The 17407-nt window shown below is 40.9% G+C and overlaps 2 protein-coding genes across 5 annotated transcripts in view; one reads left to right on the top strand and one right to left on the bottom strand.

Annotated features, from left to right (window-relative positions):
• Positions 1 to 17407, top strand: part of LOC133504638 (protein 4.1-like) — a 215013-nt gene that overhangs the window by 39009 nt on the left and 158597 nt on the right. The window lies entirely within an intron of this gene.
• si:ch211-57n23.4 (immunoglobulin superfamily DCC subclass member 3) overlaps positions 1 to 17407 on the bottom strand; it is an 82233-nt gene that overhangs the window by 21541 nt on the left and 43285 nt on the right. For 3 of the 4 annotated variants that reach the window (XM_061828396.1, XM_061828468.1, XM_061828604.1), the window contains exons 1-3: positions 9504 to 9833; positions 2838 to 3143; positions 1184 to 1328 (exon numbers count right to left, since the gene is read on the bottom strand). In XM_061828396.1, coding sequence (XP_061684380.1) covers positions 1184 to 1328; positions 2838 to 3143; positions 9504 to 9552 — 500 coding nt within the window. In that variant the 5' untranslated portion in view covers positions 9553 to 9833. Of the gene's footprint in view, positions 1 to 1183; positions 1329 to 2837; positions 3144 to 9503; positions 9834 to 17407 lie in introns of those variants that run through there. The other variant, XM_061828553.1, reaches the window with a different exon arrangement.

Raw genomic sequence — 17407 nt, 5'->3', positions numbered from 1 at the left:
ATTCTGGTATCGTTTACAATATACCACATGCTTTCCAATAAAATACTTTAAAGTGAATTGCCAGTAATTCATTAAAGTTTCCACTGCATCTTGGGATTTTGGTTACTGTATTTTCCATGTGACAGCGTTGTGAAGACCTGTGGTCCTATCATGCATTCCACCATACAACTTGTACTGTTGCTGTAATAAAGATCCTTAATGTTTGTGAATGTTAAGGATTATCGGAGCAGTGACCTTGTTATCCGTAGTTTGTTGAGTGTTTGTCTTATCTAACTCACATGTTACATTTATGTTGTACAGTTTTTTTCATGAGGGGCTCGGTGCGGAAGCTGAAAAGCGTTGGCCTCACAGGTCTGAGGACCCAGGTTCAATCCTGACCCTGCCTGTGTGCAGTTTGCATGTTCTCCCCGTGCCTGGCAATAGTGTTGCATATACGTTAGTGTAAATTCCCTATTAAATATATTTTTAACAACCTGATTGTAAAATAGTGGTCTCTTTCAGGCTTAACACCTGAGCTTTATTTATTTATTAACTATGAAATGTCAAACACATTATGCCACTTATAAATAATAAAAAGTGACTGTCGGAATAGGCATAAATTAAATTAAATTAAATTAAATTAAATTAAATTAAATACTCCAATATCTTGACCTTGCCAAACTGTGCACCGTATTACTGATCAGTCGTTTTTAAGAAGCATTGATTGACAAAGTTGAATAATTGCATTTATTTTTTTTAATTAATTTGTAATTCTATTTTTATAGAAATTTGTACCATTTTTTTCTAATTTACAATTATGAGACATAGCTTGAGTGTAACAAGGAATGGGAGAACAGAAAACATTAATATTCTTATTCACATCTTTGAATATTTAAAAAAAATAAATCATAACATCAGTCTTTAAATAAAGAACAACAATATTTATGCTTAACAATAATGCTTTAACTGAACATATGGTCACTAATATGGTTGCATTTTAATGTTCCGTAGAAGTGAATAACAGATTTGTTTGTAATAATAGACCAACTGTACAGTGTGACTAATTTTATGACAGCATTTTTTTTACCATATCAATGCACAAACTGCTTAAAAAATCCGAGCAGTCAAGTGAAATTCTATAATTAATGTGACTAAATATGGACAAATACACCAATTGATACACATCCTATACTGATTACTGTACCTGTGGTCAGTGGTGCTAAGGGGCACCCTGTCTTTCTCCCAGGTGATGTTGGCCTCAGGTATTCCATTGATCTGACACTGGAAGCGTGCCACTCCACCTTCATTTACTGCCATGGACATCGGGTGGGTGTGGAATTTAGGAAGTGCTAAGAGAGGAGATCACAGACAATACTGTAAATGGGGGAAAACTTTCATTTTGCAACCATTGAATCTAGGTATGGAACTGCTATGATATCTTGGTAACAATTTGTGTCAACCTTGAAAAAAAATGGCGGGAATGTCATCTGTTTTCGTTCAGTAGTAGCTGCAGTCTATAGTTCCCAAAATTGTGTTTCCACTTTCTCAACTCCCATAAAAGATTTCCTATGACTTGATGGCTATAATCGATACGAGCTTAAACAAGGGCTGCAGCAAATTAGAAATCACCATGGAAACTCATTGCATTGAGATAAGACGAGATAACTATAACTCTCCTAGATTGCCCATAAGCCCCCGTTTTTATTGGTGTCACCCAAGTGGTGGTGAAATGGGGGCAGGGAAGACAAGGTTGAATCGTGTTTGTATTCAGTAAAGGAACTATACTGTAAAATTTTTATGAGTTCTACCCGGAATGAAAATGTGTTTTCCTTCTCTAAAGAGTCAGAGGGGCGTTTGGGCTAGCAAATATGTTGTCGAGGTCTTCAATATTTAGAACAACCACTTATGAATGTTTTGATGACATGTGTTGACTTTTCTGTGGGCCGGTCATTTTTAGAGTTTTGGAGCCAATTGTTCAAGCATTGGTATTAATGTGAAAAGGCTACAGGACATATCATTAATTACAAATTTACCTCCTTTACCTTTAAATGAAATGCCCGGGCACCCAACATCATACATACACAAATCACATGATGCACATTTAAACAGTATTCATCCATTCATCCATTTTCTTAGCCATTTATCCTCACAAGGGTCACAGGAGTGCTGGACCCTATCCCAGCTGTCAACGGGCAGGAGGTAGGGTACACCCTGAACTGGTTGCCAGCCAATCACAGGGCACGTAGAGACAAACAGCCACACTCACAATCACAGCTAGGGGCTATTTGGAGTGTCCAATTAATGTTGCATGTTTTATAATGTGGGAGGAAACCGAAGTGCCCGGAGATAACTCATGCACGCATGGGGAGAACATGCAAACTCCACACAGGCAGGTCCGGGATTGAACCTGGGACCTCAGAACTGTGAGGCCAAAGCTTTACCAGCTGATCCACTGTGCCGCCGGGGCAATTTAGTGTCCAATTAAGGTTGCATGTTTTTGGGATGTGGGAGGAAACCGGAGTCCCCGGAGAAAATCCACACAGGCACGGGGAAAACATGCAAACTCCACACAGGGAGGGCTGGGATTGAACCCGGGTCCCCAGAACTGTGAGGCCAATGCTCTCCAGCTAAATACAGTATTAAGTAGTATAATACTGTCATTGGGCTGGAGGTAGGGTACAGCCTGAAATGGTTGCCAGCCAATCGCAGGGCATGTACACATGTAGACAGACAACAGTTGCACTCACAAACATACCTACAGGCAATTTAGAGTCTCCATTAAATACGTGTTTTTTGGCAATTTGTATGGTTCCTTCTCCAATATGTGGTCTAGTTTGATTAGAGATCTTATCACTTACATGCCAACAGGACTTTGGCCTTGCGGCTGACCAGCATGCCATAGCGATTTTGAGCGGCGCAGTCGTACTCTCCCATGTCAGCATCAGTGCCTTCTTTGCGTTTCTGAAAACTGCGGATCAACAGTGTGCCATTTTCCATCACCTGAACCCGAGGATTGGCGGTCAAAGGCAGCCCATTTTTACGCCATGTAATCCGGATGGGCTCCTCGCCCTGCACGCTGCAGTCCAACATGAGCGGGCGATCCCTCACTGCAATAACATCTCGGGGCTCCTGTAGAAATGATAGCTCTGAGGCCAAGCAGACGCCTGGGAAAGAGAAGGGGAGCCAGAGACCCATTACTAAAAAAACCCAGCAAAATTCCACTTTCTGAATGTAATCGGATTTATGCAACGCTACTAATGTTTCGTTGATTCAGATGAAGGCTCACTCACCATTCATCAGTGTTGTTGTTTAAGTGCTTTATGCACAAATGCTTTATTACCAGTTAGCCAGATAAACAGTCCATTATTTGAAAATATTGATGCCACATATCTGCAATATCTCAGTCTCAGTTAATATCTGGAATGTGGATTATGATGTTGCTGAGCCCATAAAACAGATTAACGGACTTCCTGTGCATACTGCAATAATGAGCATCACTCAGGGTTGATGACATAATGATTTGAAGGCAAACCTGCTAAAATCGTTTCTTTTTGGCCTTTGTCTTTGGAAAAAAGTTAAATAGTGACAGTATACAGAGTTCCAAAATCCATATGGGGTTTATGGAGGAAACCAATTAAAAGTGCAGGACTTTAATGGTTATACTGAGGACAACATAAAAGAGATACCCCAAAGAACTGTAGTGGTCACTGATCAATGATTTGCTGCATCTATCACTTTTATGAAGGCGAATGACAATAGAAGAAGAATGCCAGTGACCTATCCATGCCGAAAGGGCAACGACAATACCATAAAACTAAAGAGGAGAACACTGGCATGACTTGCAGGGGTCAAGTTTAAGAGAATCTCTATACAACAAGGGGCCTACTGCCACAATGGCGTTGTGACTATGGTTATTTGCACCCAGCCCCCAGTAACCTCTGTAAAACTCCGTCAACCACCGTGCACCCAAAGGGCACCATCTGCCCCTTCTTATGCATACCCCCCACCCCTCCCAACCCTCTCCATTCTTTCAGATCCATCTCAGAGGTGACTTTCCCATGCCACCAGATCTCCTCTGTCGCACCCATGTGCCCTCTCCTCCGTGACCTTGGCAACACCAACTAGTCTTCTCCATTTTCTCCCAGCCTTAACGTGTTAATGACCTCATATGCAAAACACCGTGAAGGCCTTAGAACGACCGCCGTCTCCTTCCCAGCTGCCAAACTGGAACAATTGCTGTCTGCACTTGAACCTGCACAATTCCCGATCAATGTCATGACGAAGCCTTGAATCTGTCCTGCCAAATGGACCGCCCCGCCCAAAAAAAAAAAAAAAAACTTTCACTGTCACCTATACGGAATTTGTTCTCACAACCAAGACAAAAGCAGCTCACAGCTGAACTTGACTCAGACGTCTGGTAGTTCATGGGGAAAACATTCTCGTAGGTGCAAATGTTTTTTCATTTCTTTTCAACACAACACTGAAAAGGTATAAGCTATTGCAGTTACTTTTTATGGTCTGGTAACAACAAACAAGGGTTCAAGGGAAAAAAAGGCAATTATTTAATGATACTAACATATGAAAGTCTGATGAATGCACACTACACATCTTCCAACGACCATGTTTTTCACGATTAAAAAAAAAAGAGACAGCCATCGATTCAAACCAACAAAAGAATGTGAATTTGGTTAATACCAAAAGTTTTGGGAAGGCCTGCCAGAGCCCAGACCTACATGGAACTGAAAATGTATGTGAGGACATGAAAAATGGGCATACGCAGGAGACTTTGAGCATTTATGCAAGCAAAGGGGTGCATTTCTTGGTTGGAAATGCATTTTTAAACAATTTTAGAAACTAGTTGGGTGCTTACAGAAACATGGAGCTTCCCCAAAGGTTCAACATTCACCTTGCCTTCCTCCTTGAGATTTGCACCATCGCTTTGACTAATGTGTCACATCACGACATAAGCGTCTGCCCCCTCTTTCTAATGAGAAATCTCCCACAGAGCAGATGTAGCAGGATTGCAGGTCTACCAGTCAGCTGTCCTCGAATGATCTGATGTAGCCCCAAATGCCCCACCCAGCTGATCTTCCCATCCCTCTGTGATGGTAATTAAATTCAGGGCTCCCAAGGGGTGACATGCATTGCATTTTGGGGGTTATCGAACACATGGTGCTGCAATCTGGGAGGTTTATAGGGCCTACTGTGATTTTCGGTGCAGTTTATGAGTGATATGTACATCAACAAGAACTTTAGGATTTGCAAGGATTCTTTGAAAAGAAATTTTAACCAACACTACTCACCCAGAGGAGAAATTTCCTGTTTGTACATTTAATCTGTACCCATATATATCAATAGTTCAAACAAAAAATAATAGTGGTAATGAAATAACTACTACAGTGATCATAAACGTAAAGCACATTCACAATTATGGTGATGATGATGGTGCAGCTCCACGACATTGGTTGTAATTTAATAATGTTCTCACTGTTGTTGTTATAGTTTGCAATAGTGCACAACTGGACTGCTTCATACAAATGTTATGTCGATTATTTTGCTCCTCTTGCGTATGGCTAAATTAATTATTAGCACTCTCATCAGCTCCGGTGTAGTACAGTGCGATTGCATCACCCAAAATTTCATCATCATCATTCATAATAAGGAACATCCATCCATCTTCTACCGCTAATAAGAAACCTGGTCAAGACAATTACATAATGTATTGTCCATTCACAGTTCTGATAAATTCAGATCAGCATATTTAAAGTACAGTTTAATGAGTCATGTTCGCCACTCAACAAAATACTTTGGCCACAGATATTTGTCGTTCATGGAGGATTTGCTTCGACTGTCACATTAAGATTATATTGTTTATCAAGAAGGACCAAGTTAGTTGACTGCTGGGATTTGCTTCTCCAATTTGAGATTTGTACCTTTGCAGAATAGCATTGATAGTTAAGTTGTTTTCTTTTTGGATTGAAGCGCCAAATCAAGCAAAGTGCGCATTGTGCACGTGCACGGCATTGAGACTGGTCCATGTTTAATATTAAAGAAGGACAAATAATGCCATTTTATGACAGGAGGGGTTTGTCCAACAACCCCCACACTGCACCCTGTGTCTGTAACCCCAAGCCACTCAAGGGGTCATGAGATAGTCAGAACTCAGAAGGATAGATGTATAGAATGGGGGAGGCACTGTATGTGTCCAGCCAGAAGTACCCCCTGAGCCCTCTTCTGCTATTGTTTGGCTGACTTCTGCCCATCGACTTCACACATATGTCCACACCTCTCAATAGGAAAAAAAAAGACCTGATGATATTCCCAGCATGCTCACAAGTGGACAATGTTTTTCTCTTTTCAGACACTTGATGGTCAACTTTTGGATAGACTGTATTGGTTTAAACTCACCTTTCCAAATTGTGAATACAAAACTCAAAGCCTGGGATCAAACTTTCAGATGTGACTTTTTCTTGGATTTATTGTCACAATTCTGCAAGGCAGCATTGGGATTTTTACTGAATCAGATCCTCTAAAGTTCTTTCATACTGTCCATGACATCTTCCTTTATAATTCTGTTGTAGTGTGGGGAACACTTGGAAAAGGAAGTGGATAGATGAATGGCCATGAAATCCATCACACCATTCATAACCTTTTGGGTGGAGACCAAGTTCATTATCCAAAAAAAAAGTCATTTATTGACACTTTAAAATTTACTGTTAGCGTCTTGAAACCTGACACCCAGATGAGATTGATAAAAAAAAGCACCTACTTTCTATGTTAGTTGAGGATCAGCTTTCAGCCCAACTTCCTATAGGCCTTGCTTACTGGTCCACCCCAACTACATTTCAATAAATGCCTACCTCAAAAACAAGCAGCCAATCACCAAAAAACCCCGAGGGAGTAATCTCTTGTGATGGAGAGTAGGGCTCCTTGTGGGACTACCAGTTTTAATTAATTAAGTGTTAACAAACAACAAAACAAACAAAGTTAACAAAGAAGAGTATGAGTTGAGGCCTTATACAGTTACGATGTGAAGCCAAAGAAGAAATTCACATTAAAAATCTGATGGCTTAACTTGGTTCAATTCATGAGCACAATCATTTGCAGATAGAGACGTTTGGATTTAGAGCTTTATGTCGTGACATTGTGTCCCTGCTGTGGATTAAATCATGGGGTGTTTCTGTTCGTCTGAACGAGTAGACCCCGTGTGAGGATCGGAGAGGAGAAAGTGGAGTGGCGACACGGCCAAAAAAGCTTTAGGCAGATTATCTTCACAGTCATATGTTTAATAAGATCTCAATCTGAGCTAGTCTTATGGAGATGAGGCTGTGATGGTCAGGTCAGCTAAAACAGAAGAAAAAGGGCAGCCTATTGTGACCACGGTGACCCACCCCCCCACCACCACCCCGCTAACACAGGCTGCACCACTGGCCAGGACAACACACAGTCCTACTCCCTACTACACATGTCAAAGGTTATTGACTTGAACCCCTTTATTGTGGTCTGAGCTAAAAGACAGAGCCTCCCACGTCGTCTGCACAGGCCCCCTCCACAGGCCCCCTCCACATCAGTGATGCAAATCTATTGTGTTTTTGAGGAGGTTTGGGTGACTGTGCTTGGAAACAACAAAATCAAGACAACCTCAGCATCCTTTAGAATGGGAATCATACCTTGGACTCTTATGTTATTAAATTTTGTGTTTGGAAATACCATTCCTTGTACTTTAGTATTTCTTTAACTTTACAACAGAACAAAAATATGCCCCACAGCCAAAAAAAAAAATACAAAGCCGCTTGCTTGCCATTTTTAAAAATCTCATTCTTTGTCTTAAATTGTAATGTAATAACGAGTTTAAAAAAAGGAGAAAGGCCAATATTGCGTCATTATTTTAGATAGATGATTAATCAGTCAGGTCCAAATCTAAACTATACTAGTAAGGAAGTTTCTTTCAGCTTGTCCTGTTAGAGGTCGCCACAGCGTGACATCTCAGGTGAACCCTCATATTTGTTTGGCACAGTTTTTACGCCGGAGTCCCTTCCTGACGCAACCCCTTTCGGGGTGAAAATCTAAACTCTAACCAAATCTAAACTATACTCTATTACATTAGTAAGGTTATTGTCTATCCAGTAGGTTCCCTAACCATGAGCTTTTATTTTACTTTGAGTCTTATTGCCCTTGATCCCTTCATACATTTTTAAGCCTCTTCTTCTTTGAGGGCAGAACAGTTACTGATCAAATTTACCTCAAAATGCTAATAAAGTGGATGTTTCCACAACTTGCTGCCGATAGCGGTTACATTTCAGCAAAATGGTGCACTGCCAAACTGGCATCTCAATGTCAGGACATTTTTCAGTGAACACCTGCCAAACAAACTAATGGGCCTTGCTAGATAAGACTATGAGGTGTTTTTGGAAGTGGCCTGCAACGTCATGGGATCTCACTGCTGGAGACTTCCTTCACACTAAGCATCTGTAATACTACTGTTATACCACATGAAACTGTATGACTAGCCATCTGTAGCTGTCAAGTGTGAAATATTATTTCATTTATTTGACATCTTGCATCTGTTTAACAACAGGAGATGTATTTGTGGTCGTCCTGTAATTGTATTAGGTTTAGGTATGATGTAGCTGTACAGTACAGCAAACTCCAAACACAATCATAAACATGTTTTTTTTTTCTTTAGCCTTGTGATTGTCTAAAATGGACAAGATCTTTTTGAATAAAACAGCTCTTGTAAGTGGTCAAAAGGTTGCAGTTGGTTTGTATATACCGGGCTTTTACTTGAGAAAATCCATCAACTTTAATGTATGTTTAATGTATATTTACCTATGTAACATACATAGATAATTGTGACCACAGTTCCAGCTGAGCCCTCCAGATTCTACACAAACTTATTTTAGTTGCACTCAAAATGTTTTGTTGAATTCAATAAGTTAAGTTCAGTTGAACACCTCCAGTTCTTAATGATATGGAGACTTAACTCCTTTTTAATGCAACCTAGAAAAATCAGACATGACTTACTTTTTAAAATTATGCCCAACCAATATCACTGTGTTCATAATAATGATTAACAGGAATGAATTAACTATCTTTTGTCAAATGTAACTTTCCAATTTACTTTTTGATCACTGGTTCTAGGGCCCATTCAAGGCCTCCAAAGTCAATTTCAACTCATGTTTAAGTTCTAATCTATGTCTTCCAGTCTGAAGGGGTACCTGTACTGTTAGAGATCAGTAAAAGTATATTTATACTCAAGGAGATACTGATATCCGCAAGACATTCATAATGAAACGAATTGATATGTCAGTATTTTTCTACACTAATATCTGTATTGGCAAATGATAATAAAATGCACAAGTGTGACTTGCAAAGCAAACGAAAACAATTTGACATTAACATAGACCATTGATAAAAGCACACATAGAGATTCAAGTGAGTGCATCAAGGATAATCTCAGTTCCTATTCTAAATGTTCCACCAAAGAGATAGTTTAAGACTATAAAAACATTAATTCTACTTACTCAGACATAACAAAGCTGTTAGGCTGCTGAGCAATATTCTTGGTTTCATTGTGCTTTTCTTCACTCCAGTCACTATGATGTAAAAGCTTCTTGTTCTCAAAACTCAAATCAAAACAATGGAAAAAAAGTAATCCAAATGAAAATGTGTCCTCTTCTGCCTATACTATGTATTCTTTGGTTGGTAAGCTAAAAATCTATTTTTCCTTTCACTGTTGCATTTCTATTCCTTTATTTGAATTGTTTGTCTAGTGACAGGGCTGCTGAAGGCTGCTGGTCATGTCCAAAACCACTCTGCGAATAGTGGGAGGATGACACCTCAGCCTTGATCAGGGCTCATTAGCTATTCGGCGTCATTGTTGCCGCCGAACTGAGAATGACACAGCGCCTTTCACCGGCTGATGGCAGGTTGGTCTCCTCTAGACCAATCATAGCCCAGCGTTTATCAGAGGGGTGGTGGCCCCTGATTGATATTCATTTAAACAGAAAGCTACCGGCCACTCACTCTGCTCTGGCCTATGTCCTGATGGACCAGCTGTGGCCTGACCTGGGCGCTAGCTCCCGAGTCAGCTGTCAAAGAGCCTTTTGACCTCCAGCACATTTGATTCAGATGACATAAAGGCCTGATACAGAAAAAAATGCAAGCATCAGTAACACAACAATAAAAATAGTAAAATTACACATTTCTACACACCTTAAAAGTTATGTTGGCTAATAAAGAAGATGACGGTGTCTTTATTGTTGCCATAGTGACCCTCGGTCCTCTTAATTAGGTGCCCCGCTTGACACATCCAATATTGCAGCTAAAATTAACTTTTGTACTTGGCAAATACCATCACAGCCACATCCTCCAAAAATAATTTTAAATTTCAAAATCCATCTTGGTTTCACCTACAGCTTTTTGTTCTCTTTATAAAAATACGACAATGAAAGTAGTGGCATGATCATGAAAAACGTCATAAAGTTGATAACTACGAAGCCAATGTTAGTTTAATAATTAAAGAAATTAAAACAGAACACGTTTCTCTGATTTTACTGGAGTGAATAAGTATCTTAATTAATTATCATGCCGTTGTCTTGGTTAAACTCTATCACATTTAATAACAATTGTTGTAATTCGATCAGAATAATTCACAGGGATCACTCGTAAAATGAACTTGCTAAAAAATTGCATTGCAAGTAATATGTAAGCACACTTTTGACCAGTGTCGGGCAAATTATTTACCAATTTTAATAATTTAAATAAAGAAATGGGTAGGGCGGTACGGTGGAGCAGCTGGAAAGCGTTGGCCTCACAGTTGTGAGGACCCAGGTTCAATCCCAGCCATCCCTGTGTAGAATTTGCATGTTCTCCCCGTGCCTGCGTGGGTTTTCTCTGCGCACTCTGGTTTCCCCCACACCCAAAACATGCAACATTAATTGGACACTCTAAATTGCCATAAGGTGTGATTGTGAGTGCGGCTGTTTGTCTTTATGTGCCCTGCAATTGGCTGGCAACCAGTTCAGGGTGTACCCTGTACCCTCCTGCCCGTTGACAGCTGGGATAGGCTACAGGACCACCACAATCTTTGTGACGATAAGCGGCAAAGAAAATGGATGGATGGATGGATGGATGGATGGATTTATTGGGCCTCATACCATGAGTGTTAGTCATACTACAACCTTTCCATCCATTTTCTTTGCCGCTTATCCCCAGGGGGGTCGCGGAGAGTGCTGGGCCTATCCCAGCTGTCAACGGGCAGGAGACGGGGTACACCCTGAACTGGTTACCAGCCAATCGCAGGGCACATAGAGAGAAACAGGTTCACCCACAATCACATCTTGGGACAATTTAGAATATCCAATTAATTAATTTAGCATGTTTACGGGATGTGGGAGGAAGCTGGAGTGCCCGGAGAAAACCCACGCAATCACAGGGAGAACATGCAAACGCCACACGGACAGAGCCGGGATCGAACCCAGGTCCTCAGAACTGTGAGGCCAACGCTTTATCAGCTGAGTCACTGTGCTGCTGACTACAAGCTTTAATTCAAGTATTTTTAACAGTTAAAATTGGTTTTAACTGTTGTCAGTTGGTACAGTGCATCCATAGTGCACTTCCACATAGAGACTCTCCATAATAGTTGAACTTTAAAGTGCATTAAAATGTTCCACCATGCCGCAAATAAAGCACAAAACAGATATTTTCACAAACTGGATGGTTTGCAAACTATCATAAAATTGTCCACAAAGTGCCGTAATATTACATACTGTCATGGTCCTGCCGGTCCAGCCCTGGCTGTGTGGGTGGCCGCGCTGATTGGGAGGTGCACACCTGCACCTCATCCTGGCTGATTGGCCCCGGTGTATATAGGACCATGGGGACGACTGGTCCGGCGCCAGATCGTCGCAACTCATGCCCCGTTCCTGCACTCCCGTATCTCTGATCGACAACCCGTGTGTACCGACCACCGCCCGTTCTCTGACCGACCCCGTAAGCCTGACTCCCTTGATACTCCTCCCTGCTTTGATCGTTCTCCTGTGTACCGACTCCTTCCTGCCCGCTTACCTGCTCTCTACACCCGACGTCCGACTACCGCTGCTGCACCTGACTGCCTGCCCAATCCTTGACCTTGGAATAATAAACGTTTTTCCCGAATTACACCTGCGTCTCCCGACTCCTGCATTTGGGTCCAACTTCCGTTCCGATGGGTCGTGACACATACAGAGCAATCAGAATGGTAAGGTTATGAGGAGGAAGTCAATAGAACAGATAGTCTGCATCGTTGGTGGTTCTGATGTGGAGGCCTCTTGAGAGCCCAGCACATGTGTGTGGACTTCCTTGTTTTTACATGATCAACCCTTGAGCTCCTTTGATATCTTTCAGTTGTCCTTTCTGTATCAGCACTGACGAAAACTGTGACTGATGAACACAAAACTTTGACTGACAACTTATAATTATCATCCAAAGTTGAGTCCAATTATGAGGGCATGAAATTTTTTCCTTACTTTCCAGTGCATTTCCCCAAGAAGATGTTATTCTGCTTTAAAAAAACAAACAGAGTATGATATAAAATGGTACAATTCTGCCAAAAAGTTTTGTTCAAAGAAAATGGACAGCAAGGGCTCTATTTTTGTTGATGATAAAACTCTGGTCACGTGTAAAAACTGTCTTAGGTTATAGTGATTTTCAATTTTAATTTAATGCGATTTGGGTGAACTTCATCAGAGCAAATACAGGAAGACATGAGCTTCACAGTTATGTGGTGAATGGCAAGCCAGTCCAATCTGGAGGCTGGTCCCAAGCCCGAATGAAAGCAGAGGGTTGCATCAGGAAGGACATCTGGCGTAAAACTGTGCCAAACAAATATGAGGGTTCATCTAAAGAATACCACACTGAACCGGTCGTGGCCTGGGTTAACAACGCCCGGCCCCGTTTTCGTTCATACACAGATCAGGAAAGAGTTGCTCATAGTCAAAATTGTATTTGTTTATATTTTAAATAGGGTTTAGGTCAAATTACTTCTCACCGAAACTGTTCATCAGTGCCATAGTTCTTGTTCTTCTTACTAGAACGGAAAAGGGCTTTAGAAAAAAAGTTCTCACAAATGCTGAAGGATGAACATTTGAATGTAACTAATTCTCATCCAACTCCTGATTGCTATTTTGAAAAGAACATCCAAAGATTTTATTTTCATGCAGTCACATTCTGTGTTGTCTATTTTGACTACTTGATCAGCAAACATCCAGTCTACCATTAAACTTTATTCTGTCCAGTGGTGATTTACTTCATTAACTTTATTCTTAAGGGGGAATGAAGTTGATGAGGCACACGATAAAATTATGGGAAAGTGTAGTGGAGGCTAGACTCAGGACAGAAGTACAGTAAGTATATGTTAGCAACAGTTTGGTTTCATGACTCGGTCTCAACAAATGGCAATGACTTACGGGGTCCCTCAAGGGTCAGTTCTTGGACATCTCCTGTTCAGCCTGTATATGCTACCCTTGGGTCAAATTCTTCAAAGCTTTAGTTTTGACTACAATAGCTTTGTTGATGACACACAGTTATATTTAGGAGTGTCTCCAGATGACAACAGTTCAATTGAGGTATTGTCCCACTGTCTAAATCAGATAAATAACTGGATCAGCCAAAATTTTCTTCAACTAAATCACAACAAAACTGAGACAATTGTTTTCACCAATAAAGAAAAGAGAATTGCTGTTATTAAACACCTGGACTCTCTATCGTTAAAAACCAAAGACCAAGTCCAAAACCTTGGTGTTCTGATCGATTCCGACCAGACTTTCAACAATCATATCAAATCAATCACAAAAACTGCCTACTACCATCTAAAGAACATATCTAGAGTGAAGTCTTGTATGTGTAAAGCAGACCAGGAAAAGCTCATCCATGCTTTTATCTCAAGTAGACTTGACTACTGTAATGGTCTTCTGATTGGACTCCTAAAAAGAGTATTAAACAGCCGCAGCTCATTCAGAATGCTGCAGCTCGCGTTCTGACCAAAACAAAGCGGCCAGAGCATGTAGTGTAACTCCAATCCAAAAGTCCTTGCACTGACTTCCAGTCAGCTTTAGAATAGATTTTAAAGTTCTGCTACTTGTCTATAAATCACTAAATGGTTTAGGTTTTGAATACATGAAAGAAATGGTTACAAAATAAAAACCCAGTAGAGCTCTGAGATCGACTGACTTAATAGTGGAGCGCAGAGTCCAAAGCAAACATGGTGAAGCAGCATTTAGCTATTATGCCGCACAGAAATGGAATAAGTTGCCAACAGAGGTGAAGTCAGCCCCGAGTGTGAATGTTTTTAAATCCAGGTTGAAAACTTTTATTTTTTTCTCATGCTTTTTAGAATATATCCACTTGTTGATCATATTACTTAAACTGTATGCGGTTTTAATTCTTTTTTAAAATCTTTTGTCTGTCATTTTTATTGTTTTTATGCCGTTTTAAATGTTTTATGTCTTTGTTTTCAAATGCCTTTAATCATGTAAAGCACATTGAGTTACCTCGTGTATGAAATGCACAATACAAATAAATTTGCTTTGCTTTGCTTTAGAAAGAGTCCCGCAAATGTATTATCTGCCTTGAGGATGTGAATGGAAAAGTCTGGAGAAGATCAGAAGGAGCTACATTATGTCTTTGTGGATCTTGAGAAAGCCTATGACAGAGTACCAAGAGCGGACCTGTGGTACTGCATGCGTAGGTCTGCTGTGGTGGACAAATATGTTAGAATACTACAGGACATAGTACAGGGCTGCAGAACAGTGGTGAGGTGTGCTGTAGGTTTTGACAAAAGAATTTAAGGTGGAGGTGGGACTGCATCAGGGATAAGCTCTGAGGCCCTTCCTGGTTGCTATGGTAATGGATAGGCTGACAGATGAGGTTAGACTGGAATCCCCTTGGACAACAATGTTCGTGTAGTGGGTCTAACTCTGCGTTGGGTATTTTTTTGGATGATGAATGAAAAGACACACACATTGGCTGGTCTCAACCTAGTTTAATCCTCTCTCTGTATTATAAAAGAGACACATTCACGAATGTTCACAGATTTCGCTTCACAAATACCCTCAAAACTCTGCAACATCAAGAACACGGTCACCACGCGGGTTCTGCTAAACTCATTCACACCGCACAAACACATAGTCCTCATTAACGCACACATGGCAACCTCCCCACTCCTCCTCCAACTAACAAGTTTATGCTTGAAATTAATTAAAAACATTCAACACTGCACCTCTGTGACGACACCCGCTTTGCAAACGTTTTAAACTAACTAATATTCACATCCACACAGCCATCCATTTTCTTAGCTGCTTATCCTCACAAGGGTCGCAGGGAGTACTGGAACCTATCCCAACTGTCAAAGGGCAGGAGGTGGGGTAAACCTTAAACTGATTGCTTATATTCACATTCTACAACAAAACAATGAATATATGTGGAGTAGAAGAAAATGCATACCTTACACTCAGAAGTCTCACAAAAAAGAGGAAGTCATCCCTCCCGCCACACGATAATTCTGGCTTCAGAATAAAACACGCAGCCTAATTCCTGTGGTTCTCAGATCTTCCCCTAACAATTCAACGGCATTTCCCCCCCTACAATAAAAAATTTTAAACACACAATTCCTTATAATATTAATAACGTTGAAAAGAACAAAAAAGAATAAATGACAGAGAAAGTGCTGGCTTTCAAAATAAAAGTGCGCTTCCACGTCCCGTTCCTATTATAGCACACGACATCACACCATTACATTTGCAGATGATATTGTGATATGCAGTAAAACCAGGGAGCAGCTGAAATAAAACAGAATATGTGTGTGAATGAGAGAGGTGGAAGGGGAAGAATGAGGCCCCAAGGAGAAACGATAGTGAGGGTGGATGACGTCAAATACTTGGGGTCAACAATCCAGAGCAATGGTAAGTGTGGGAAGGAAGTAAAGTAACGTGTCCAAGCAGGTTGTAACAGATGGTGGAAGGTGTCAGGTGTGTTATGTGACAGAAGAGTCTACTAAGTTGAAGGACAAAGTTTATAAAACAGTGGTGAGGCCAGCCATGATGTACGCATTAGAGACGGTGCCACTGAAGGAACAACAAGAAGCAGAACTGGAGGTTGCAGAAATGAAGATGTTGAGGTTCTCGCTTGGAGTAAGCAGGGTGAATAGCAGGGTGAATAGGATCATTAGAGGGACAGCCAAAGTTGGATGTTTTAGAAACAAGGTTTGAGAGAGCAGACTTCAATGGTTTGGACATGTCCAGAGATTAGAGAGTGAGTATATTGGTTGGAGGGTGCTGAGTAGGGATCGCAAAAAAACGCTTACTTTCATAACTGGTTTTAACTGAACAGCTGTAGCAAAAATAACGATTAACCGGTTTTAAAACCGGTACCATTGTAGTGTTTAGATAATTCACCCGCGGGACCTCGAGTTGGGGTGCGGTGTTCCGCAGGGACTGTTTTTGTTGTTGCTCTTCCGGAGTGACGAGTTCACAGAGGTCCCCCCGTTATGCGAGTAGTGTTTTGATGTCTGCCAATAAAACAAGTTTTGTTCCTGTGTCCGACACTCCGCCTCCAACTCCTTTTCTCCTGCGCTACACCATCGATCGTTAATTTAGGGTTAATTTACTCCGCGGTAATGGGGTAGTTTGTATACAATATTGACAAACAAGCTTGTTGAATGTGGCTTTCAACAACACACTCGTGTAAGTTAAATTTTTTTTTTTTTGTAAAAATGTTTTAATGTTAACATTCTTCTTTTGGACTTTGAGAAAGGGCATGAAATTATACCGAGCGTTCCCTCGATGCCATGTTTGATGTTTCTTTGATTTAACTGAATGTTCTTTTGAGTCCAACTTTACTCTTACAGCGAAACTTGAAAAAAGTGGAAATGATGTTGAAAAAATACCGCAATGTGGAGTACCGTAACCGGAAGAAATGATTGGAAATTTTAACCGATTTCGAAAGTCGGATTATGGTTTCGGTTTAAATAAAACCCCGAAAAACGGCTATAACCGGTTATTTGTAACCAGTTGCGATCCCTAGTGCTGAGGATGGAGCTGCCAGGCAAAAGAGCGAGAGGAAGACCAAAGAAAAGGTTGATGGATATTGGGAGGGAAGACATGAGGGCAGTTGGTGTTAGAGAGGAAGATGTAGGAGATAGGTTTCCATGGATAAAGATGACACACTGTGGCGACTCCTAACGGGACAAGCCGAAAGGAAAAGAAGATGCATTATAAATAATCCCATGTACTGGCCTGTGTGCAGCAATGGAGCTGGGCACGGTACCACATAAAATGGTCATTGAAGGAGATATACGATAGGTCTGCAGACATATTTAAGTCACCAGTGGTTTTAACCATGTAGTTCATTCTATATTTGATGAGGGTACCCGCCAATGTTCTATGTTGGC

Source organism: Syngnathoides biaculeatus, chromosome 1, assembly GCF_019802595.1.
Source record: "Syngnathoides biaculeatus isolate LvHL_M chromosome 1, ASM1980259v1, whole genome shotgun sequence".
Taxonomy (NCBI): Eukaryota; Metazoa; Chordata; class Actinopteri; order Syngnathiformes; family Syngnathidae; genus Syngnathoides; species Syngnathoides biaculeatus.
This window is presented reverse-complemented; position numbering and strand designations above follow the sequence as displayed.